This window comes from Phoca vitulina, unplaced genomic scaffold, assembly GCF_004348235.1.
Source record: "Phoca vitulina isolate PV1807 unplaced genomic scaffold, GSC_HSeal_1.0 scaffold2, whole genome shotgun sequence".
NCBI classification, from domain to species: Eukaryota; Metazoa; Chordata; class Mammalia; order Carnivora; family Phocidae; genus Phoca; species Phoca vitulina.
This window is the reverse complement of record NW_022589705.1, coordinates 39772229-39798248: the sequence shown is the minus strand read 5'-3', so window position 1 is coordinate 39798248 and position 26020 is coordinate 39772229. Positions and strand designations below refer to the sequence as shown.

Below are 26020 nucleotides of genomic sequence, written 5' to 3'. Positions count from 1 at the left end.
CTCTTGATGCCAGTTAGACTTTTCAGAATGTTGTGCGTGTAAGTGTTGGCCAGAATGCATCATAACATTGACTTAAGAAGTGCGATGCCTTCACATTTTAAAAGCCTAACAAACCTCCAGATTTCCAACTTGCTCTCTGGAGAGAGATAATGAAGATGAGGTTGCAAGACAGGAGTACTTCTCAAGCACATTTTAGTCACTTGGGTTATTTCAGTGATGTTTCTGCCAATAGTCATTCCCTACTGCTGAGGCGGCCAAGGATGGGTGGCATTCCAGCCTTAGGTTCACAAAGAAGAAATAACATGGGGTATTCTCAGCACTTTTCTAAGAGTGATTCTTCTTTCACATTTTATTGACCCCAAAGGCCTGCAAATGAACACATTACCGTCCCTCTCACTATTATTTTTTTAAATGAGTAAAATATTTTAGAGGGATTTTATTGCAGTTTCTACCTCTAAAAAAACATTGATTCTACCTGTAGAATCACTGTAGTTCTCTGTTTCTTTAGCCATAGATTCCCCTGTTGATTCCAGTGCTGTAGGAAAAAGTTCTCAGAGGACTGAGGTGGCACCCTTTAGAACAGCTTTACAGAAAGGTCCATACAGGGGCAACTGGGTGGCTCAGTCGGTTAAGGATCTGCCCTCAGCTCAGGTCATGATCCCTGGGTCCTGGGATCAAGCCCTGCCTTGAGCTCCATACTCAGCGGAGAGTCTGCTTCTCCCTCTCCCTCTCCCTCTGCTGTTCTCCCTGCTTGTACTCTCTCTCTCTTCCTCTCTCTCTCTCTCTCAAATAAATAAAATCTAAAAAAAATTAAAGAAAAAAAAGAAAGGTCTATACAGCTGTGTACAGGTGGGTACTTTAGGCTGAAGAGAACTCAGATTACAGCCCAATCCCAATCATTCTCAAGGCTTCCTAATTGGTGGGATACCTGAATTAAGGTAGCTAAATGAGTTTACAAAATCAAATGACCCAACCAATGGAACCAACCAATTAGAGGTCCAACCAACATTTGAGCTCTTAACTAAAACCTCCTGGGTCTTCTCATTCTTGCAGGAATCTCCAGAATTTCTGAGACATTTGTTTTTGACTCGGGCCTATTAGGTAGCCCTTTGTTCTCAAGTAAAGAGCAGCTCTGGCCATCTTTTCTATGCTAAGATGATACCAATCCAAGGAGAGTTCACTACTGTCTTCCACTTAGGCCAAGATTAGAATCAGGAGAAGACTGAGAAACATTTCTCCATTACCTCTGAAATTTATATATATTTCTTAATGTTCACTTTCCCTCCCACTCTTAGTAAGATGTGCTATTTAGTAATATATAGTCAAAACTTTTAAATTATGGTATTCTCTGTTTAATAAACAAAAATTTCCCATGCACCTTCTAATTCATGAAAGTTTTACAACAAAATATAACCAGTGTTGATGCACATGAAGAAATAAAAGTCTCTTAACAGATTAAAAAGACAACTATATAAAATAATTATAAAACTGCATTGTTGGGTTTATAACAGATAAAGATGTAGTAGAAAGAGAGTGAAACAAATAACAGTTTATATTTGAGTCCTATGTCTTTGACTCAATATGTAACCTTCAACAAATCATTTTGCCTTTTGATGTTTTAGTTTCTGTTAAAAGAAGTATATAACCCATACACTACTCATGTCATAGATGGGAAAATCAAATGAGATCATGATGGGAAATCATTTATAGAAAGTATGACATTTCCATGAATATGAGAAAGTATGATGATGATCATTATTAATTACTGTTTTACAGTAAATAACATGTAAAATGTTTGACACATCATAGGTTCTCAAGAAAAATTTTCCCTTCTCCTATTTTCCTAAGAAGCCAGCTCAGTATTAATCCCCACACCCATGCCATCCACTCTGTCTTCTTTTACCTTTTTAGTGAGAATTCAAAGAAAAGAAAGGATCACCTTTACATCTTCCTTTGTAGGCTTTAGCTTCTGGTGCTTTTCCAGCCTCCACCAGGGCTAAAATTTCTTTCACATGCCCCATCTCTAAGAGCTCTTAAACTTAGAGGCGCAGGCAACCTGTGATACTATTCACAGACTGAAAGACCTTGAAATACAAACATATCCTGACCAAAAACTCTCCTTTCAGTTGATTTCAACCTCTGGACAGTTTTCTCTGAGTATCAAGCAGAATTGATTTTATTTCACTGAGCACTTATACTGTGAAGCACGACCAGGGACACAAAGATGAGTCAGAAACAAGGCTCACGAAGAGCACCGCAGTGTAAAAGTGGGAATGCGCATGTGCACGCACAGCATACCACAGGAAGACTTGAGTGCTTGGGAATATAACAAATGCCTCTGGAAATGGGAGGGATTTCGCTGAGGAAACCAGGAAGGCCTTTAAATTGAGGAGGGGCCATTTGAGCCGGACTTTGAGAGATGAGTGAGAGACTGGGCCCAGTGGCTGAAGAAAGGAAAATGTGGGATGGGGAAATTCAGTGTGTCAGGAGATAGTGAATCATACAAGGAGAAAATGAGTAAATATGGTCATGACTAGCTTAAGTTAAAGATGCGTTCAGATCAGCTAGTTTTACCTTTCTTACTAATTTGAAGTTAGCCTTGTTCTCAAACCTCATTAGAAAAACCAACAAGTAAGATTCAATAAGTAATATGTCACACATTGCTTCCAGAAAACATGTTCGAACTTCAGAAATTTTGGACCATAACTTGCCTTTAAAATTTAACATGGCTTTTGCACCAGTCTGTTTCCAGTCGTCCACTTCTTTGATGTCAATTAAAAAAAAAAAATTCTACACTTTTCCTTAGGTAAGCTTTTTACTCTATAAGTTACTTTATTTCATAATAGAAACTGTACCTGATTCATAGTTTAAGTATTTAGTAAACATATAAAGAACAGAAAACAGACATGTTTGAGCAGTCAAGTTTCTTCAACACATACTTTATAAAAAAATGCTTGAAACGATGTAATCAAGATGCAGTGAATATGTGAAGCACAGGGGTAATGTTATGAATTGCAGAAGCTTGATTAGCATGCATGCCATGTTTGGTACATTTAAATTATTGTTAGCAATTGTACTAATGCTATACCTTATATATTTTAGATTCAGTTTAATATGTTCATTATATGAAAAGCCAACTTTTTGCATTGCATTTTTACATCATGTTCCCTATGCTCAAGGAATATATTAGTTTGTATTTTTGCAAAAGAGCATTTAGCTATGTTTATAAAAGTTTAACAAATAACTAACAATTTTTTGTCAATATTTATTCAGGCTGGTATCACATCACTAAGCCAAGTGTTAGAATAAAATATCAGTATTAGCAAGAAATTTTACTTTACCAGAATTATTTGGCGGAGTAACCAATCAAAAAAAAAAAAAGTCTCCTGCTAAGTATCACATTTAACAAGATTATCTGACCAATCAGGATAAGGTCCTTGTCACAGTCACTGACTTGAAGAAGTATTTGTTCTGTAGATCCTAATCAGTTCTAACATAGGTGGCATAAACTCAGTGTTTCTTGGAAGATGCATTTCTAAAATCTGCTTTAAGTGGGTACCTTGATATAACAATAAAATCAATTTTGGCTCTTCTTCTCTCTTTCACACTGTACACACACACAACACACCCACAAATTCAGAACAAATGCTCAAAATCAAGCATTGGTGTCCTGAAAATGTGTTCCAAAGAATGTCTATTATGGTCAAAAGGAATTCCGCTCCCTGAGGCATATATGCAACTATGAGAATGTTCTGTATGTTTACTATTTCCACACTCTGCCACAATCTATTACAGGACACGGAAGTTTCTGTATGGAACATTAAATGTACTAACCAGTTAAATGAACATTAAGATTTGTCAACAATACTAAATTACTACAGTCCAATGGAAACTTTCTCTGCAGGCACACATCTTTCTTATTCTTATGGTTTTATGGAAGACATCCAAAGAAAGCAAAAGTAATTAATTCCATCCCTTCTTACTGCTTACATACTTTGGTATAAAACAAATAATCTCCCATCCAAGTAAAACAAATAATCTCCATCCAAGTACTAACCAGGCCCGACTCTGCTCTTAAGTATCGTAACAGAAATATTTTTAAATAATGTTACTTTTTGTATTTTTGGTTTTAAGGATGTTTAAAACTTTTAGAAATTCCTGAGGTAAGGAGAAGATAATTACTCGTTATTTTCAATGCAATGATTAAAATTGAGATGATAACAGTGATTCACAGAAAGAATCTGCCATGATAGAACTTTCTATTTTGAGGATATATTATTAATTTATTTTTTAAGACAATTTAAATCAGTCTCCAAACAGAGGTTGATTTTTAATTCTGTGATAATAATTTCAGCACACAAATTACTACTTAAAATCAAAATCAAAATTTACTCATTCTTTTTTCACATTTCCAATTAAATGCCATTCTTTTGTTTCATCAATACAAAAACCAAATAGCTTCCTTTTACAGTAACTGAAGAAGTTAGCTAAGGAAAAATAAAACTTCACTAGAAGAGTAGAAAATAAAAGTGAACCAGGTTAACCAAACACCAGGTTTCTGCTTAAACTTTTCCCAATGCTTGGACATGTTACTGCTTTCAGCTCATAGTCCCAAGCCCCAGTCATACTTTCCCATGTAAACAATTCTGTTTTCTCAGCAAGCTCTGAGTTGCTAAGAAATCTTCTATGTTTAAAAGTGAAATTGAGTAGCTTAACTATTTTCCACTAAGGGTGGTCCTGACTGGATGAAACATGTTCTTCAATAAATAGAAAAATTATATTTGTCAACACTTCACTCTCTGGCTTTATAAGCCAGACCTGGTAACCTGGCAAAGAATGTCAAGTTCCTAAAATTCAATTATAGGTTTTCCTTTGGTTCTAGGAAGAAAGAAAGCATTCCTGGGCTCTTTGTATTCAGAATGTTCCCAAGCATTGTTTCCTATTGCAAAGATGGCCAAGGGTTTGTGTATATAGATGCCTAAAGGTGACCTCTTCCACACAATTTATATGGAGTAAGTATTCTTGATCTCTTGCCCTTTCACTAAAGTGTTCTGTTCCCAACCTAGCCTATAAAAGCACACCGAACTGTGATAAATATTAGCTATAGAAGTAGAGAGAAATAAATGGATGGGAACTCTTGTTAATATGCAAACATGTAGGGGCGTCTGGGTGGCTCAGTGAGTTAAGCAACTGCCTTTGGCTCAGGTTATGATCCCAGAGTCCTGGGATCGAGTCCCACATCGGGCTCCCTGCTCGGCAGGGAGCCTGCTTTTCCCTCTCCCTCTGACGTTCCCCCTGCTTGTGTGCTTTCTCTCTCTCTGTCAAATAAATAAAATCTTTAAAAAAAAATATGCAAACATGTATCATGAGTCTCTGATTGGAAACATAATGTAAGGATCTGGATCCATTTTGCATAATAAGGCATCCTTGTTATCTGGTTACAAAAGCAAAGGGATATTTGTTAACATTTTTAAGATTTAGGGGAAATTTAAGAATATTATGCAAGTCTAGGTACAACCAAAAAACACATATTATAAGTAAAAACACCAAAAAGCCCAGGTTCTAAGATCTAAGCCTAATCCTGGCCCAGCACTAACAATCTTAGTGACCTGCCAAAGTTCTTTAAGTCTTCTGAGGCTCAACCTCCTAACCTTGAAACAAAGGGATTGGAGAGGATCCCCAAATTCCTTCAGGCTCTAAAACAACTGGCTTATGATGGGTCTTGCATAAATGCTCGTTGAATAAAAATACCTATAACTGCCAAAGATCAAGAGATAGAGAATTCAGGATACAGCCTACCCAGACTGTTCTATTCCAAAGTGGTGTAAGTGGAGAACCAGGACACTTCATTTTAGGTCTCACAGGCTGTAGAGAGGGGACAGAAGCAATAAAATTTCTGGAGCAGAAACCCGAGCAACTTTAGTAGAGATCATATACAGGTTGTGTTCAGAACATTCAAGGCAGGGGCGCCTGGGTGGCCCAGTCCATTTGGCGGCACACTTGGTTTCGCTCAGGTTGTGATCCGATGGGTCCCTGAATCGAGCCCCACCTCTGCTCCTCTGTGCTGGGCAGGGAGTCTGCCCCTCCCCGCACTCAGGCACACTTTCTCTCTGTCTCTCCCTCTCAAATAAATCAATCTTTAAAAAAAAAAAATTCAAGGGAAATTCAGAGGTGTATCTTAGTTTCCTGCAGAGATCAAACAGGAAGTTGAGTAGTACTCCAAAGCTTTGATACAGGATCAGAGTGGGAATGAGGTAGGCTAGTGAAAGGGATCAGTGCTTTCAGAGACAGAAAAGCAGGAATGGGAAGGAAAATGTAATTTCCCTGTTTAAGTAACAGGAAACCGAGAACTTAATAAATCTCATCTGAATGTAGTTTGTCCCACTTGGGAACATTAATAATATGTCCATTAATAGGACCATTTTTGTTGGTTATATGAAAGACCACGCATGTGCTAGAGGGAAGAATTAAACTAAAAGGTCTGTTAGGAAAGAGGAATGAGTAGGTGGATTGGGGCTGTGGTCTCAGTCTGAGATGGAGAAATCACTTCAGTTTCTCTGTTGCACGTGGTTGCCACCCACCAAGTGGAGTTATTTTACCAAATACTTTAAACTTCATGCTCTATCTATCTAGGGGCAGCAAGGATATGTAAATGGAAAATCACAGGCTCACCCCATTTCCTAAGGAAGGAAATCGAGTTTCTTTTAATCAAGAAAAGTCTTTTGAAAGTAGAAAACTTTATACAGTTTGTCAGATCTTTATTGCATTTGTTTGCACAACTTACTTAACTTCTCAATGTCTGTTTCCTCATCTATAAAACAGAAATATAGAACCAACTTCAAAGAGTCCTTCGTAGATTGAGTAAATTAGCATAGGTAAAACAATTTAGAATAGTATCCAACAAATAGTAAGTGCCATACACACAAATATTTTGTTATTGTTGTTGTCACATCATCACACTCAAAGACCAGATAGCTTTTTACAGTGCATAAAAATCAGCCTTCCCGATTCTCAAGAAAATTCAAAAATAAGAAACATTTGGGAAATAAAATGAATTCCATTCCAGAATAACCACTTTATCTGGTTTATTTTCTTTCAAGATTTTATTTAAATTCAAGTTAGTTCACATATAATGTAGTATTAGTTTCAAGGGTAGAATTCAGTTATTCATCAATTGCCTATAACACCCAGTGCTCATTTTATCAAGTGCCCTCCTTAATGCCCATCACCCAATTACCCCATCCCTCCACCCACCTCTCCTCCAGCTACACCCAGTTTTCCCCCTATATTTAAGAGTCTCTTATGGTTTGCCTCTCTCTCTGTCTTTATCTTATTTTTCCTTTCCTTCCTTTGTGTTCATTTATTTTGTTTCTTAAATTCCACATATGAGTGAAATCATACGGTATTTGTCTTTCTCTGACTGACTCTCTCTCTCTCTCTCTCTCTCTCTCTATATATATATATATATATATAAGTTCTTCATAGATCTTGGATACCATACTGTCTTGATGATTACAGCTTCATAAGTCCGGATCTATAAAGAACTTATCGAACTCAACACCCCAAAATTAAAAAATCCACTTAGGAAATGGGCAGCAGGCATGAACAGATGAACAGACATCTGTATGTCAATTGTGATGCCTCCAGGTTTGCTTTCTTTTTTCAAGATTACTTTGGCTATTTGGGGTCTTTTCTGGTTTCATACAAATTTTAGAATTGCTTGTTCTAGCTCTGTGAAAAATGCTGGTGGTATTTTGCTAGGGATTACATTAAATGGGTAGATTGCTATGGGTAGTATAGACATTTTAACAATATTTGTTCTTCCAAACCATGAGCATGGAATGTTTTTCCATTTCTTTGTGTCTTCCTCAATTTCTTTCATAAGAGTTCTATAGTTTTCAGAATATATATCTTTTACATCTTTGGTTAGGTTTATTCCCTGGTATCTTTTGGTTTTGGTGCAATTGTAAATGGGATTGATTCCTTGATTTCTCTTTCTGCTGCTTTATTATTGGTGTATAGAAATGCAATAGACTTCTGTACATTGATTTTACATCTTGTGACTTTGCTGAATTCCTATATCAGTTCTAGCAACTTTTTAGTGGAGTCTTTTGGGTTTTCTATATAGATTATCATGTCATTTACAAAGAGTGAAAGTTTGACTTCCTCCTTACCAATCTGGATGCCTTTTATTTCTTTTTGTTGTCTGATTGCTGAGGCTAGGACTTCCAGTACTATGTTGAACAACAGTGGTGAGACTGGACATCCCTGTCTTCTTCCTGACCTTAGGGGAAATGTTCTCAGTTTTTCCCCATTGAGGATGATATTAGCTGTGGGTCTTCCGAATATGGCCTTTATGATGTTGAGGTATGTTCCTCCTATCCCTATTTTTTGAGGGTTTTTATCAAGAAATGATGTATTTTGTCAAGTGCTTTTTCTGCATCTATTGAGAAGATCATATGGTTCTTATCCTTTATTTTATTAATGTGGTGTATCACCTTGTTTGATTTGGGTATATCGAACCATCCCTGCAGCCCAAGAATAAATCCCACTTGGTCGTGGTGAACAATTCTTTTAATATACAGCTGGATTCAATTTGCTAGTATCTTGTTGAGAATTTTGGCATCCATGTTCATCAAGGATATTGGTCTATAATTCTCCTTTATAGTAGGATCTTTGTCTGGTTTTGAAATCAGGGTAATGCTGGCCTCATAGAATGAGTTTGGAAGTTTTCCTTCCATGTCTATTTTTTGGAACATTTTGAGAAGAATAGATATTAACTCTTCTTTAAATGTCTGGTAGAATTCCCCTGGGTAGCCATCTGGCTCTGGACTCTCATTTGTTGGGAGATTTTTGATTACTGATTCAGTTTCTTTGCTGGTTATGGATCCGTTCAGATTTTCTATTTCTTCCTGCTTCAGTTTTGGTAGTTTATATGTTTCTAGGAATTTATCCTTTTCTTCCAGATTGCTTAATTTGTTGGCATATAATTGCTCATAATATTCTCTTATAATTGTTTGTGTTTCTGCAGTGTTGGTTGTTATCTCTCCTCTTTCATTCATGATTTTATTTATTTGGGTCCTTTCTGTTTCCTTTTTGATAAATCTGGCTAGGGGTTTATCAATTTTGTTAATTCTTTTGAAGAACCAGCTCTTAATTTCATTGACCCATTCTACTGTGTTTTTTTTTATTTCTATATCATGTATTTCTGATCTAATCTTTATTATTTCACTTCTCCTGCTGGATTTAGTCTTTAAGAGTTGGTTGTGTATTTAAGATTTTTCTTGCTTCTTGAGAAAGTCCTGTATTGCTATATAGTTCCCTCTTAGGACCATCTTTGCTGCATCCCAAAGGTTTTGGACTGTCATGTTTTCATTTTCATTTGCTTTCATGTATTTTTTTATTTCTTCTTTAATTTCCTGGTTAACCCATTCATTCTTTAGTAGGATGTACTTTAACCTCCATGTATTTGTGGTCTTTCCAAATTTTTTCTTGTGGTTGATTTCAAGAGTCATAGCATTGAGGTCTGAAAATATGCATGGCATGATCTCAATCTTTTTGTACCTGTGGGAGCCTCATTTGTGACCCAGTATGTGATCTATTCTGAAGAATGTTCCATGTGCACTTGAAAAGAATGTTTTCTTCTGCTGCTTTAGGATAAAATTCTCTGAATATATCTGTGAAGTCCATCTGTTCCAGTGTGTCATTCAAAGCCCTTGTTTCCTTGTTGATCTTCTACTTAAATGATCTGTGTTAAAGTCCCTTACTATTACTCACTGTATTATTATCTTTAATTTTATTATTAATTGATTTATATATTTAGCTGCTCCCAAGTTAGGGGCATAGATATTTACAATTGTTAGACCTTCGTGTTGGATAGACACTTTTATTATTATATAGTGCCCTTCTTCATATCTTATTACAGTCTTTGGTTTAAAATCTAGTTTTTCTGATATAAGTATGGCTACTCTAGCTTTCTTTTGATGTCCATTAGCATGATAAATTTTTCTCCACCCCCTCACTTTCAAACTAGAGGTGTCTTTGGGTTAAAAATGAGTCTCTTATAAGCAGCATACTGATGGGTTTTGAGTTTTTATCCATTCTGATACCCTATGTATTTTGATTGGAGCATTTAATCCACTTACATCCAGAGTAATTATTGAAAGATATGAATTTAGTGCCATTGTTTTACCTTTAAAGTTGCTGTAGATTGTCTCTGTTCCTTTCTAGTCTTTGTTGTTTTGGTCTCTCTTTCCACTCAAAGGGTCCCCTTTAATATTTCTTGCAAAGCTGGTCTAGTGTTCACAAACTCCTTTAGTTTTTGCTTGTCTTGGAAAGTCTCCACCTCTCCTTCTATTCTGAATGACAGCCTTGCTGAATAAGGTATTCTTGGCTGCACATTTTTCCCATTTAGCACATTGAATATTCCCTTCCACTCCTTTTTGGCCTTCCAGGTCTCTGAAGACAGATCTGCTGCTAACCTTATGTGTCTACCCTTGTAGGTTAAGAATTATCATCCCTAGCTGCTTTCAGAATTCTCTCTTAATCTTTGTATTTTGTGAGTTTCACTATGATATTCACATATGATATATGACCTGTTTTTGTTGATTTTGAGGGGAGTTCCCTGTGCTTCTTGGACTTGAATGTCTGTTTCCTTCCCCAGATTAGGGAAGTTATCAGCTATAATTTGTTCAAATAAACCTTCTGCCCCTTTTTCCTGCTCTTCTTCTGGGACTCTTATGATTTGGATATTATTTTGCTTTATGGAATTGGTGAGTTCCCTACATCTACCTTTATTATCTAATAGTTTTCTTTCCCTCTTCTTTTCAGCTTCATTATTCTCTATAATTATATCTTCTATATCACCTATCTTCTCCTCTGCTTCTTCAATCCTCATTGTGATTATATCCAGTCAGTTTTGAATCTCAGTTGTAGCATTTTTTAATTTCAGCCTATTTTTAGGTCCTTTATCTCTGCAACAAGGGTTTCTCTGATGTCCTCTTTTCTTTTTTCTTTTTTTTTTTTTAAGATCTATTTATTTATTTGAGAGAGAGAGAGAGCAGGGGAGGGGCAAAGGGAGAAAGAATCTCAAGCAGACTCCCTATTGCGCCTGATGCAGGGCCTGAGTCCACAACCCATGAATCATGGCCTGAGCCAAAACCAAGGGTCAGATGCTCAACTGACTAAGCCAACCAGGCACCCCAACTTCTATGCTTTTTCCCAAGCCCAGCTAGTAGTCTTATGACTGTTGTTCTATATTCTTGTTCAGATATATTGCTTTCATCTGTTTTGAGCAAGTCCCTGGCTGTGATTTCTTCCTGAACATTTTTTTGGGGACAGTTCCTCTGTCTTGTCATTTTGGCTAAGTTTTTGTCTTTTGTGTGTTATGAAAGCTTGTTATATTTCCTGCACCTGAGAGTAATGGTATATTAAAAAGGGATCATACACTGTCCAGGACTTGGAACTTCAGGAAGTGTCTCTGGTGTATGCTGTGTGCACTCTGCTCTTGTGTTTTGGCTGCTTTTTCCCACTGGTCAGTCCTCTGCAGGTTTCCTCCTTCCTTGCAGTGGGGGTGTCTGGACGTTTAACTAGGTGTGTTTTGCTTTATTTGTTGAAATAAGCCCAGAAAGAAAAGAAAAGAAAAGGCCTGATCCAAAAAAGAGAGAGAAAAGGAAAAGGACTGAAAAAAAAACCAAAAAAACCCAAAGCTACAATCAAAACACTATAAGCCTGATTCCAAAGAAAAAGAAAGGAAAAAAAAAAAAAAGCAAAACAAAAGAAAAAAGAAACTTGATCCAAAAAAAGAGAAAAGGAAATGAAAAAGTAAGTTAACAAACAAACAAAAAACTATAAGCCTGATTCCAAAGGGAAGCAGAGGAAGAAGAAGAGGAGGAAGAAGAAGAAAAAGAAAGAAAGAAAGAAAAATACAGCTTTGTCCCATTTCTACCAGAACTGCAGGTCAGGCTGTGAAGCATTGTATGATCAGTAGACTTTGTGCATGTGGTATGCTGCCTGTGCTGGTCTTCTGAAGGGGAAAGCCCACCTGCGATGGCTCAGAGTCAGTATTGCCCTGGTAAATATGTACTTCCAAGGGACAGGGTTTGGTGTAAGTAGCTCCCACCTTCACTGAGGGCCACTGTGTTGTTCTCTGAAATCCTACCATGTTGGTGGTGAGGGGGAAATGGAGCCACCTGACTCTCATCCCTGAACAGGGTATCAGGAAGCCCTCACAGAAAAGCAAGGGCCATCAGCACTCCCCGCACCACAGTTCTCTTGCGTTTTATCTTTGGCCCGCAGCTGGGGTTCAAAACTCCAAATCTTAAAGGACCAAGCACCACATGGATCCACTCCATCTTCTGGAGTAGAGCCTCCCCACCATGCTGTGTCTAGTGTCCTTTGTCCCAGGAAAATAGTCCCATGACTGCTCAGTGCACAGAATATATGTTGTAGCACTGGGAAAAGGAGCAACCAAGCTATCCACCTTGTGTGGGCACCTCGGTCCCCTGCCCATGAAAGGCCGTTTGCTGGCGCCTGCAGGGTCTTTTGTCTTTGGAGAGGCAATAAGGAATGTTCTCTCCCAGTGCGACCCAGAAGATCTGTACACCACCTTGTGCACTCTCCACTGGCGCCCTCCTTCTTCCCAGGAGCACTTCCAAAACCTGTGAGACTCAGATCTGCTCGCTCACCAGTCTGTGGTGCAGAGAGGTTTTCTTGTGCAGACCCAACACCGTACTCTCTCAACTCCTCTCTCTTTCTCTCCCTTTTCTCTCCCTGCAGAAAGGGCTCCCTCCCCTCTGGGGCATGGAAGTTTTTCTCTCCCCCAGTTCACTTCCACGCACCTCACACCTGTCACATTGTCTCCTTCAAACCGTGGAGATCCTTCTTCCAAAACTCATATCGATTTCCTGGGTGTTCCAAGTGATCTGACCTCAATACAGCTGTGTTTGAGGAAGGAGAAAAGCCCAGGGTCCCCCTACTTCTCTGCCATCTTAACTCTCCCCTATGTTGTACCCCAACTTTATCTGTTTTTAATAATTTTGAAGAGTAGACAGGCAAAATCCAAACCATTTCAAGATTTATTAATGAGAGATATACACATTAGAGCTACTTAAAGCAAACTATCAAAAACTAAAATGAAGGGTGTCCTATTTAACAGTGTAAGGAGACCATATAGTTTAGTCAATTCCTTCTTCTAAAGGCTCTTGTTCACACAGATGTAGAATAATTGATTGCAGTATTTTGTGCCGAGAGGCAGCCAGTGCTATCCAGAAAGAGAAAGCCAGCTTGGATTGCCAAGGGGAAATAAAAGCTTCAAGGTAAGGAAGAAGAGCTCTTTCCCAGGGGATGAGAAGTCAACTTTACATAATATGTTTTGCCTGAAAAAGAAATATGTCCTCTTCCTTTAAATTTACATTTGCTCCCCTCAAGATCCCTCTAGGCTCTCTGGAATTTCTATTTGGAGTTAATCCTGTTTTAGCAGCAATTTTCAATTGTTACAGCTCTAGCTAACACTGAAAGTCCAAGAGAAAAAATAAGGAGCATTTAAGATTATAGCAGAGTATTTTAACCCTGGCATTTTGACCCTAAGGACACTTAACACAAAATACAACCTGACCCAAGTAAAATTAGATTAAGTAGAAATTATAATGACAAAATAAAACTAGCAATGCTAAGAATATATATAGTGAAGCATTTTTTTCTTTTCTAATAAAAAATAGCTTGAATAATCACATATTATTAACAGTAAAAACTGCAAAAATTGACCTTAGAAGAAATTAAACTTTTAGAGAAATAACTAACAAAAAACAAAATTGGAACTAAATAAAACTTAAGGTAAAAATTTATTGACCAAAAATTGATAGAAGAATCATATCAAATTTGATGGGGAAAAACTGAATTGGGACCACAAAAATATTTAATGAAGTTGATGAAACTTAATGTAGATAAAAACATAATCAATGAATCAAAACTTTATTTTAAAATTGACACAGAAAATATGGTAGTCTAATTAAAATAAGCTTAGTAGAATAAAAAGGGATAAAACCATAAATAGTTTAATGATGTTATACAAAAAATTAGAAAATCAATTAACTAATAGAATTTACTCTCCCCCACCAAATAAAAGAATAGTTTACTGACCCAAATTTATTAATGTTGGCATAAATCTGATTTAAATGTTGGTGTACAGAAACAGCCAAAATATCCTCAGGTTTAAATTGGGTCAAAATGTCAGAAGCAAATTAGAGGGGTCAAAAAGGCAAGGTCAAAATAACCAATATCCAAAATAGTGCACTGTCCACTGGGCTAATATAATATTTGCTCTTATGATTCCTATATTTATGTACTAAGAATTTTAAAACTGACTAAATTGGTATATTAAATAAAGTGTGATTAGAGGAAAAAAGTAATATTAACTCATTAGTATTTGTGCTTCAAAAATTTAAAAAGCAGTTGGTTATTTGGTCAGTTCACTACTTGATTTTGAAAACAGAAGTGTAGTTATAAACAGATTGTTCTGTGGAGAATGGACTAATGTTAAAGAAAGCATATCTGTGTTTAGTGCAATAGCTAAAGCATAAAAACCAGTGAGGACACTATTGTAAGTATCTAAATGGCAAAAAATGGTTGTTTGAATGAAGTGATGCAGTGGAGATGGTAAGACTAGAAGACTAGGGATGGAAGATAGGTAGACAGCAGATTTGGTGGGACGTGAAGCTGAATTAATGAGCCTAGAGCAAGACAGAGAAATTGGGGCCAGCCATATACATTTAAGAGTATGAGGGGGAAAAGATGGCAGAGGAGTAGGGGACCCTATTCCAACCGGTCCCCAGAATTTAGCTGGATATCTACCAAACCACTCTGAACACCCACAAAATCAGCCTGAGATGTAAGAAGATAGATCCGGATCTCTACAAACAGAATGTCACAGGCATTTGGTTTTGAGGTGCAAAGCGGGGAGCCATGATTCTGAGGGCAGATATTGGAAGATAAACGGCAGCGGGAGGGAGCTGAGCTGTCGGGATCCTACACCGCCGGTGAGTGATAGCGTCCAACACTGGGGACCAGGCACAGACTTGCAGACCAGTAGCAGTGGGGAAAGGAATTTAGGGCAGGCCCCCGGACTGAAACCTGGAGTGGTGGGGCTGCGCGTGTGAACGAGGGCGGCTGGCAGTTATAGAAGCACAAAGGGCAGAGACATGCCCTGACCTGGAGGCAGGGACAGGGAGCGCTGCTGAGGGGTGCACAACCCAGGACGCTGCATTTTATAGGAACACAGACACAAACGGAGATAGTGTGGCCTGGAGAGCTCACTGAAGAACAGACTGCGATCTCTCTGCTCTGAGGCAGAGGGTTGGAAACGGTCTCGTCTGCTCTGACTCTCAGAAGAGAAGCGGAAAGCTGCCAGGAAAAGCACCAGAGAACAAAAGCCCCAAAAAACTGGTTTTCACTGAGCCCATCCCCTGCCACAGGGGGCAGGGCAACAGGGTTGCCTGAGTAACAGTGCGGCAGGCACCTCCCCCAGAAGACAGGCTGGGACAACAAGAGGCCAGCAACCCTAAGGTCCCTAGAAAACAGGTGCATCTTGCTTGGGTTGTGGTAAAAAATTTGGACTCTATACATTCCCTCAACCACCCATCAACAGAATGACTAGGAGGAGGAACCCCCATATTTGAAAGACTCAGAGATTATGACTTATGCCACAGATTTACAAATGGATTCAGATATAACCAAGATGTCAGAGATGGAATTCAGGCTAGCAATTCTGAAGACAATAGCTAGAATGGAGAAATCAATTAATGACAACATAAGAGTCTCTAAGGGCAGAAATGAAAACTGAATTGGCAGAATTTAAAAATGCTATCAATGAGATCCAATCTAATCTAGATAAGCTAACAGCTAGGGTAAGTGAGGCATAAGAACAAATCAGTGACCTGGAAGACAATTTAATAGGTAAAAAGGGAAAAGAGGAGGCCAGGGAAAAACAACTCGGAATCCATGAAAATAGAATCAGAGAAATAAGTGACACCATGAAGCGTTCCAATGTCAGAATTATTGGGATCCCGAAGGGGGTGGAGAAAGAGAGAGGACTAGAAGATATATTTGAGCAAATCGTAGCTGAGAACTTCCCAAATCTGGGGAATGAAACAAACATTGATGTCCTAGAGGCAGAGAGGACCCCTCCCAAGATCAAGGAAAACAGGCCAACACCCTTGCATGTAATAGTAAAACTTGCAAATCTTAGAATGAAGAAACCATCTTAAGGGCAGTTAGGGGGAAGAGATTCCTTAGGTACAGAGGGAGGAACATCAGAATAACGTCAGACCTATCCACAGAGACCTGGCAAGCCAGAAAAGGCTGACAAGACATATTCAGGGTACTAAACGAGAAGAACATGCAGCCAACAATACTTTGTCCAAGAAGGCTGTCATTTAGAATGGATAGAGAGATGCAGAGCTTCCAAGACCGGCAGAAAGAATATGTGAACACTAAGCCGGCCCTGCAAGAAATATTAAGGGGGGTTCTATAAAAGGAGAAAGACCCCAAGAGTTATATAGAACAGAAATTTACAGAGACAATCTATAAAAACAAGGTCTTCACAGACAACATGATGACAATAAATTCATATCTTTCAATAATCACTCTCAATGTGAATGGCCTAAATGCTCCCATAAAATGGCACAGGGTTGCAGATTGGATAAAAAGACAGGACCCAATCATATGCTATCTACAAGAGACACATTTTGAACCTAAAGATACATCCAGACTGAAAGTGATGGGATGGAGGTCCATCTTCCATGCCAACGGACCTCAGAAGAAAGCTGGGGTAGCAATTCTTATATCAGACAGATTTTAAACTAAAGACTGTAGTTAGAGACACAGACGGACACTATATCATTCTTAAAGGGTCTATCCAACAAGAAGATCTAACAATTGTAAATATCTACGCCCCCAACATGGGAGCAGCCATCTACATAAGCCAACTGTTAACCAAAATAAAGAGTCCTATTGATAACAATACGTTAATTGTAGGAGACCTCAACACTCCACTCTCAGCAATAGATAGATCATCTAAGCAGAAAATCAACAAAGAAACAACAGTTTTGAATGACACACTGGACCAGATGGACCTCATAGATATATACAGAACATTCCACTCTAAAACAACAGAATACTCATTCTTCTCAAGCACACATGGAACTTTCTCCAGAATAGACCACAAACTGGGTCACAAATCAGGTCTCAACCGATACCAAAAGATTGAGATTATTCCCTGCATATTCTCAGACCATAATGCTTTAAAACTGGTACTCAATCACAAGAAAAAATTTGGCAGAAATTCAAACACTTGGAAGCTAAAGACCACTCTGCTCAAGAATGTTTGGGTCAACCAGGAAATCAAAGAAGAACTTAAACAATTCATGGATACCAATGAGAACAAAAACACATTGGTCCAAAACCTATGGGATACTGCAAAGGCAGTCTAAGGGGGAAATACATAGCCGTCCAATTCTCACTCAAAAAATAGAAAAATCCCAAATTCAGCAACTAACTCTACACCTTAAAGAACTAGAGAAAAAGCAACAAACAATGCCTAAGCCACACATTAGAAGAGAAATAATTAAGATTAGAGCAGAGATCAATGAATTAGAAACCAGAAACACAATAGATCAGATCAATGAAACTAGAAGCTGGTTCTTTGAAAGAATTAAGAAGATTGATAAACCACTGGCCAGACTTATCCAAAAGAAAAGAGAAAGGACCCAAATTAATAAATTATGAATGAAAAGGGAGAGATCACGACTAACACCAAGGAAATAGAAACAATTATTAGAAATTATTATCAACAACCATATGCCAATAAATTAAGCAACCTGGAAGAAATGGATGCCTTCCTGGAAACCTATAAACTCCCAAGACTGAAACAAGAAGAAATTGACAACCTGAATAGGCCAATAACCAGTAATGAGATTGAAGCAGTGATCAAAAACCTCCCAAGAAACAAGAGTCCAGGGCCTGATGGATTCCCTGGGGAATTCTACCAAACATTCAAAGAAGAAATAATACCTATTCTCCTGAAGCTGTTTCAAAAAATAGAAACAGAAGGAAAGCTTCCAGACTCATTCTATGAGGCCAGCATTGCCTTGATCCCCAAACCAGGCAAAGACCCCATCAAAAAGGAGAATTTCAGACCGATATCCCTGATGAATATGGATTCCAAAATCCTCAACAAAATCCTAGCTAACAGGATCCAACAGTACGTTAAAAGGATCACCCACCACAACCAAGTTGGATTGATCCCTGGGATGCAAGGGTGGTTCAACATTCGCAAATCAATCAATGTGATAGAACACATTAATAAGAGGAGGGAGAAGAACCATATGGTCCTCTCAATTGATGCAGAAAAAGCATTTGACAAAATACAGCATCCTTTCCTGATTAAAACTCTTCAGAGTATAGGGATAGAGGGAACATTCCTCAAATTCATAAAATTCATCTATGAAAAACACACAGTGAATATCATCCTCAATGGGGAAAAGCTGAGAGCCTTTCCCTTAAGATCAGGAACACGACAAGGATGCCCACTCTCGCCACTATTGTTCAACATAGTACTAGAATTCCTAGCAACAGCAATCAGACAACAAAAAGAAATAAAAGGTATTTAAATTGGCAAAGAATAAGTCAAACTCTCTCTCTCTTCGTAGATGACTATGATACTTTATGTGGAAAACCCAAAAGACTCCACCCCCAAATTACTAGAACTCATACAGCAATTCAGTAATGTGGCAGGATACAAAATCAATGCACAGAAATCAGTTGCTTTCTTATACACTAACAATGCAACTGTAGAAAGAGAAATTAGAGAAACGATTCCATTTACAATAGCATCAAAAACCATAAGATACCTTGGAATAAACCTACCAAAGAGGTAAAGGATCTATACTCTAGGAACTACAGAACACTCATGAAAGAAATTGAAGAAGACACAAAAAGATGGAAAAACATTCCATCCTCATGGATCAGAAGAATAAACACTGTTAAAATGTCTATGCTACCCAGAGCAATCTATACCTTCAATGCCATCCCAATCAAAATTCCAATGACATTTTTCAAAGTGCTGGAACAAACAATCCTAAAATTTGTATGGAGTCAGAAAAGACCCCGAATCGCCAAGGAGATGTTGAAAAAGAAAAACAAAGCTGGGGGCATCATGTTGCCTGATTTCAAGCTATATTACAAAGCCGTGATCACCAAGACAGCATGGTACTGGCACAAAAACAGACATACAGACCAATGGAACAGAATAGAGAGCCCAGATATGGACCCTCAACTCTTTGGTCAAATAATCTTCGACAAAGCAGGAAAAAATATGCAATGGAAAAAAGACAGTCTCTTCAATAAATGGTGCTGGGAAAATTGGACAGCCACATGCAGAAGGATGAACCTCGACCATTCTCTAATACCACACACAAAGATAAATTCAAAATGGATGAAAGACCTCAATGTGAGACAGGAATCCATCAAAATCCTAGAGGAGAACATAGGCAATAACCTCTTTGACATCGGCCACAGCAACTTCTTTCAAGATACATCTCCAAAAGCTAGTGAAACAAAAGCAAAAATGAACTTTTGGGACTTCATCAAGATAAAAAGCTTCTGCACAGCAAAGGAAACAGTCAACAAAACAAAGAGGCAACCCACAGAATGGGAGAAGATATTTGCAAATGACACTACAGATAAAGGGCTGGTATCCAAGATCTATAAAGAACTTGTCAAACTCAACACCCCAAAAACAAATAATCAAGTCAAAAAATGGGCAGAAGACATGAACAGACACTTCTCTTAAGAAGACATTCAAATGGCTAACAGACATGTGAAAAAAGGTTCATCATCATTAGCCATCAGGGAAATTCAAATTAAAACGACATTGAGATACCACCTTACACCAGTTAGAATGGAAAAATTGACAGGGCAAGAAATAACAAATGTTGGAGAGGTTGTGGAGAAAGGGGAACCCTCTTACACTGTTGGTGGGAATGCAAGTTGGTACAGCTACTTTGGAAAACAATGTGGATGTGTCTCAAAAAATTAAAAATAGAGCTACCCTATGACCTAGCAATTACACTACTAGGTATTTACCCCAAGGACACAGATGTAGTGAAAAGAAGGGCCATATACACCCCAATGTTCATAGCAGCAATGTCCGCAATAGCCAAACTGTGGAAAGAGCCAAGATGCCCTTCAACAGATGAATGGATAAAGAAGATGTGGTCCATATATACAATGGAATATTACTCAGCCATCAGAAAAGATGAATACCCAACTTTTACATCAACATGGATGGGACTGGAGGAGATTATGCTAAGTGAAATAAGTCAAGCAGAGAAAGTCAATTATCATCTGGTTTCACTTATTTGTGGAACATAAGGAATAGCATGGAGGACATTAGGAGAAGGAAGGGAAAAATGAAGGGGGGGTAATCAGAGGGAGAGACGAACCATGAGAAACTATGGACTCTGAGAAACAAACTGAGGGTTTTAGAAGGGTGGGGGATGGTTTAACCCAGTGATGGGTATTAAGGAGGGCACGTACTTCATGGAGCACTGGGTGTTATATGAAAACAATGAAGCGTGGATCACTACATCAAAAACTAATGATGTATTGTATGGTGACTAACATAACATAATAAAATAAAATTTAAAAAAATAAATTTAGAAGTAAATAGCATGTTTATGGTCTTTAAAACTATGGGAGAAGATGAAATCACCTAGAAGAATACAAAAAGAGAAAATGCACCCTGGGGGTTCTCCAACATTCAGACTCTAAATGTTAGAGATTGGGCAGAGGAACAGGAGATATGAGAGAGAAAGGAGGAAAACCAGAAGAGTGTGGTATCATGGAAGCAGAAGAAAATGTTGCAAAAAAGAGAGTGGCTACATGTGCTGAAGGAGGATAAGGTGAGAAAGAGAATAATTCTCCACTGGAGGAGCAAGAGAGATGTTCTCAGAAATGTGGGTAAAAAGGTGTTTCCCAGAAGTAGTGCAGATACAATTCCAGTTGGTGTGGGGTAATGAGAGAATAGGAGAGAAGAAAGTGGAGTCAGTGCCTAAAGACAACTCTAGTAAGGAGTTTCTATGAGAAAAAGCAAAGAAATAGAATGGTATGTGGAAGATGATAAAAGGGTCAATGGAGGCTTCACCAGTTTTTTTCACAGGGCTGATATTTAGGCATGTTTGTATGTAGGTGGGAATGGTGGAAGAGGGACAGGGGACAATTTCATAGCAAGGTCCTTGAGGAGCTACTAGCCTCAGAGAGGACAAGGATTCCCCTTCCTTGTGAGAGCAGAGGAGGCGGAGCCCATGGGGTAAAGTCACCAGCTTCTCTGGGTCTCAGCTTCTTTGGAACAGGAGGCTGCTGAAGAATGTTTTCTATGGGCTAACCTCAACAGTACTCCAATTCTCCCAAGCTCACCTACATTATCAAACACAGTTAAGCTTTCTTTAACAGAAGACTCTTAAAAAGAAGTGTAAATGTTGAGTGAATAGGTCAAAGAGAAAAGACAAAATGGCATACAATTCACGTGCCCCCAACTCCTGGGGGTAACACTCTTATGATCTGGAGGTGTTTCCTCTAATATAGCTGCACTATCAGGGGATGCAAAACAAACAGTCCCTCCTGGACCATGGTTCAGCAGTGAGTCTCCCTAGATATATCTTCTCTGGGAGGATGGAAATTGCAAAGGGTCTCAAGGCAATATTCTACATTGGAGTTTTTCCCTTTCTTTGAAAACTCCTATTCCTCCTTTCATCCTAGCAGAAGCAGTGCTCTGTGGTCCCTCTCTCCTTAGTCTATTATATCAGAAGTGGAGTGTTTATTCTTCTTTGGCTCATTTATCTCAAGAATCTTGTCAGAAAGATGATGATTTTATTATAATCCTAATAACTTTATCCTCATTAAGACAAGGTTTATGAATAAAAATATAACTGATCATATTGAGCAGTAAAACATCATTTTGAATCATGATACATTTTGAGTTAAAATAACTCTGATAGCCCAAAAGACTTGACTTCTATTTTTTCCAAAATAGGAAAAAAATGTATCTGCTGATATATTTTCCACCCCTAAGGTTAGAAAATCACAAATGGAAATTTACAAAATAGCTTCTACAAATGATTACATTACCTACATTTCCACCTTATAGGATCATATGTGATGAAATAAAATCTGTGTGAAGAAACTTTGAAGACTATAAAGTGCTATTATACATGTAAGAACAAACCTTAGAATATTTACCTAGGTACAATGAAACCTAACAAGCATCAATAAAGAGGCTTTGAGAATAGAGATAGGAAAGTGCATATGTGATAACCCTTTCAGTTGAGGATTTGGGATCCAAGTACTGTTGGAAGTCACAGCAGAAAAGTACTTATTTGTATATCTCAGGAGCAATGAGAGCACATCAAGGAAGAACAACTCTTGAAACCAGTGCTGCTCAAATTTTCATTTGCATGAATGACTTGAGGATCTTGTGAAAATGCCGATTCTGATTCTGTAAGACTGGGGTGGGGCCTGAGATTCTGCCTTTCTAGAGGAGCTCCCAGGCGATGCCCCTGCTGTTGGTCCACAGACCATACTTTGAGTAGCAAGACTCAACTCTAAGAGGCTGGCTGAGGGGTGAGCCAAGTGTCACAAAAAGAGGACTGGGTAAGATATAGTGTCATGAAACAGCCAAGAAGCCTGACAACAGAGATCCTTATTAGAAAGAGAGATTTAAATAAGACACATGCGTCAAGGTCATAAGCTGAGATTCAAGGATGGGAAGAAAGCAAGATGTATGGGGTGGCCTGGGTTAATGAAGCATCAGCAGCTATATGATGTTCTTCCTGAAGGATTTTTTTTATAACTCGAAAGAGGAAATCCCTTCAGGAGGAAGAAATCAGCCACTTGAAAGAAGGACCAAACAAGCCATCAGCAATTAGTCTTTATCAACCAAATATTTAGGTGTTCCTAGATTTTGAAAGCATCATGTATTTCTTAAATGACAGACTGTCATGAAGAATTCTTAGACTAACTTACCACTTAACACTCAGACTATGACTTACCATAGGTCTCGTGGTCTAAGAAAGTTTCTGGTAGTTCTAGGAAAAAACACAAAGGGCAAATAAATCTTTATTTGTGGGATTGGTGATTCTGAAGCTTCATACCCATCTCTCTCTGACATAAAAATTATAGTTCTTAGACTTTAACACACAGAATAACATAAGGTCAGTCGGACTAGCTGAACAGATACTTAATACCCAAAGTCACCAATCATGAGCATTTAATCTTAGGAAGTCCAAAAAAAGTTGCACGAAGTTACTGGAGGTAAGAGGTTTGGGGTGGGGGAATAAAGCTGTTAACTCTTCCATTTTCATCCACTCCCTGTACCAGGTGATATGCACAGTCTCAGAAAATTCAGCACCAAGAAATAAGACGCTTTGTTTACTTTCACTTTATGTTTCTGCTTTGACCTCAGAAGATGCATTAGTCATGAAAAACTTAACATGCATTAAATACTCTTAATTACACACAGAATAACCAGTACAGACTAGAGAAAAAGGATGTAATTCGAATTCTCCCACCACCCTTGAACCACATTACACGTGACCTTTTGCTTTAACGGTAGCTTGCACATGATAATTATTAATGTAGCCTATCCAACTTGGAAGATACAATTTATGGGTTTTTTTTGGGGGGGGTGGATATGGCAAGTTCCATAATGAACAATGATAGCACACTAAGGTTTTACTGCTCAAATAATCCCATACATATTGAAACAAAAACATTAATACTTACTATGAACACTCCATTCTCTGGTACTTTATCACGCTTGTCAAGCCATTAAAAAAGAATTCTCACTATAGAGCCAATGGGCAGAAATTACAACACTTGGTCTAAGCATCAATGCTTCTCATCAATCTAACAATAGTAAATCATGGAGAGTCAGAATTGGGATAAAGACTCTAGGGAAAGTGAGCATTTGTAAACTGTGTTCACTTGGGAAAGATAATGATAATTAAAATAGCAACCAATTTTGAACACTTACTGTGCACTAGGTGCCATGTTTCATTTACATATTCCTTTTAATATTCACAGCATCCCTTGCTGTAGTCATAATAATCAATTCTCCTCTAAAAATGAAAAGCTGAGGTTCCCAGAGGCAATGTGAACCTTAGGGTCTAATCTTTGCTTAGAGTCACCACCCTGCTAGTAAGCAATGGATCTGAAATTCAAACTTAGATTTATGTAGCTCCCATGTCCACTCATAACCAGTACAATTTCCAGCCTCTGATACTAGCAAATATATCACAAAAATAAAGATTATTCATAAAGTTTTTAGGACACTCCCCTCATCCCCTACCACATCCCCTTTAAAATAGAAATTCTGGACCAGATTCCTTAGAATGATAAGCATTATCTCATTTCCCAGCTTTTGCCTCAGGAGCATATAGGTTTCAGAGTCAACATTTGAAAAGCCAAATAAAGCCTCCCAAATGTGGTAAGAATGGCCATCTCTCACTGGTTTTATTAGACTTAAAATCATGTATGTTCAAGGCTGGGTACTTGAGAGAGAAAATTAAATGTTAAAACCCAATTATCAACTGCTTCATTCCTGTTCCTGGGCCCTAAGTAACTAGACTTGCCTTTCATATGCCAAAAATAATAAAAAACAACAAATTTGAGGTCTGTAGCTATATTTTAAAAATCACATCACAGTGGTTTTTGTAAACGGCCCAAGAGTGTACAGTTCTAATCAAATGCGAGCTCATACGATAAGGGCTTAGCCTCTGCCTCAAGCTCCCTACTCTGATCTTCCCCAACTCCTCCAGTTTTATATACTAATGAACTCCATCTGTAGGCTCAGGCCCATTGGAATCGGTGCTGGGTAGGGCAGGAAGCAGAGCAGTAATCTCAGCCCCAGCAGATGAAGAAGGGAACTGGCTACTCACTGTACTATAGATGCTTTACAGACATAGTTAAATCCTCAGCAACTATACACCATAGGTGTAATTATTCTCATTTTACAGATAAGGAATATGGAAAATTAGAGTGTTGAAAGTACCAAGTTTGCATAGTCTTAGTGTTAAAAAAAAAAACAAAGCAAACAAACAAAGCAGGACCTAGGTGCTGGTCTCCCATTACCCAGACTGGCTATCATACAATATAATTTTGACTCCTTCTTCCTAGAATTTGCAATGAGTTAAAAGATCCAAGTTCTCTCTCTCTCTTTTTCTCTTTTGGTGTGATCAATTCATAAGATGGTTGAGCCAGCTTTCTATGTAACCTTATGTTTTTTTCAAAAGCTGTGAGAAAGTTGTGAGAACATTCATATATCATGCAGACTGCCATATGGTGTATACAAACACCAAAGCCAAATTATTTTGACCCTGGTAATAGCTGGGAAGACTGGAATCTCAAATGAGATGAGCTCCTGGATATGCATGCTGCCTACTTATGTCTAGTGCTGTAACATCTATATATAGTTGAAGATGGGAACTACTGGACTACAGTCTGATTGCTGTGCCTTTTACCACCTTTATTCCCTTTAGTCTTTCTTGCTTGAAAGGTACGTAAGGGGATAAAGATTGGTTGGAGTTAGGGATGGAGGAGGGAGTAGCAGTGAGTGAAGCCAGGTTAGAAATTGGTGAGAGTCATGTTCTTGCTGTGTCAGTCTGGAATCTTATTAAAAAGAACTAGGTGTGCCTGGGTGGCTCAGTTGGATAAAGGTCCACCTCTTGATTTCGTCTCAGGTCATGATCTTAGGGTCATAGGATAGCACCCTGCATTGGGCTCCGTGCTCAGCGGGGAGTCTGCTGGGGATTCTCCCTCTCCCTCTTCCTTTACCCCTCCCCGACTCTCTCTCTCTCAAATAAATAAATAAATTTTTAAAAGGAGAAGGAGAAGAAGAAGAAGAAGACGGAAGAAGAAGAAGAAAGAAGAAGAAGAAGAAGAAGAAGAAGAAGAAGAAGAAGAAGAAGAA

General features: G+C 38.3%; 1 protein-coding gene across 5 annotated transcripts in view; it reads right to left on the bottom strand.

Annotated features, from left to right (window-relative positions):
- Positions 1-26020, bottom strand: part of SLC44A5 (solute carrier family 44 member 5) — a 351239-nt gene that overhangs the window by 168472 nt on the left and 156747 nt on the right. For 4 of the 5 annotated variants that reach the window (XM_032425923.1, XM_032425932.1, XM_032425957.1 and 1 more), the window contains exon 2: positions 23103-23138. The exons of the other annotated variant lie outside the window; for it this stretch is intronic. In XM_032425923.1, the coding sequence (XP_032281814.1) occupies positions 23103-23138 (36 nt within the window). The remainder of the gene's footprint in view (positions 1-23102; positions 23139-26020) is intronic. 5 annotated transcript variants of the gene reach the window in all.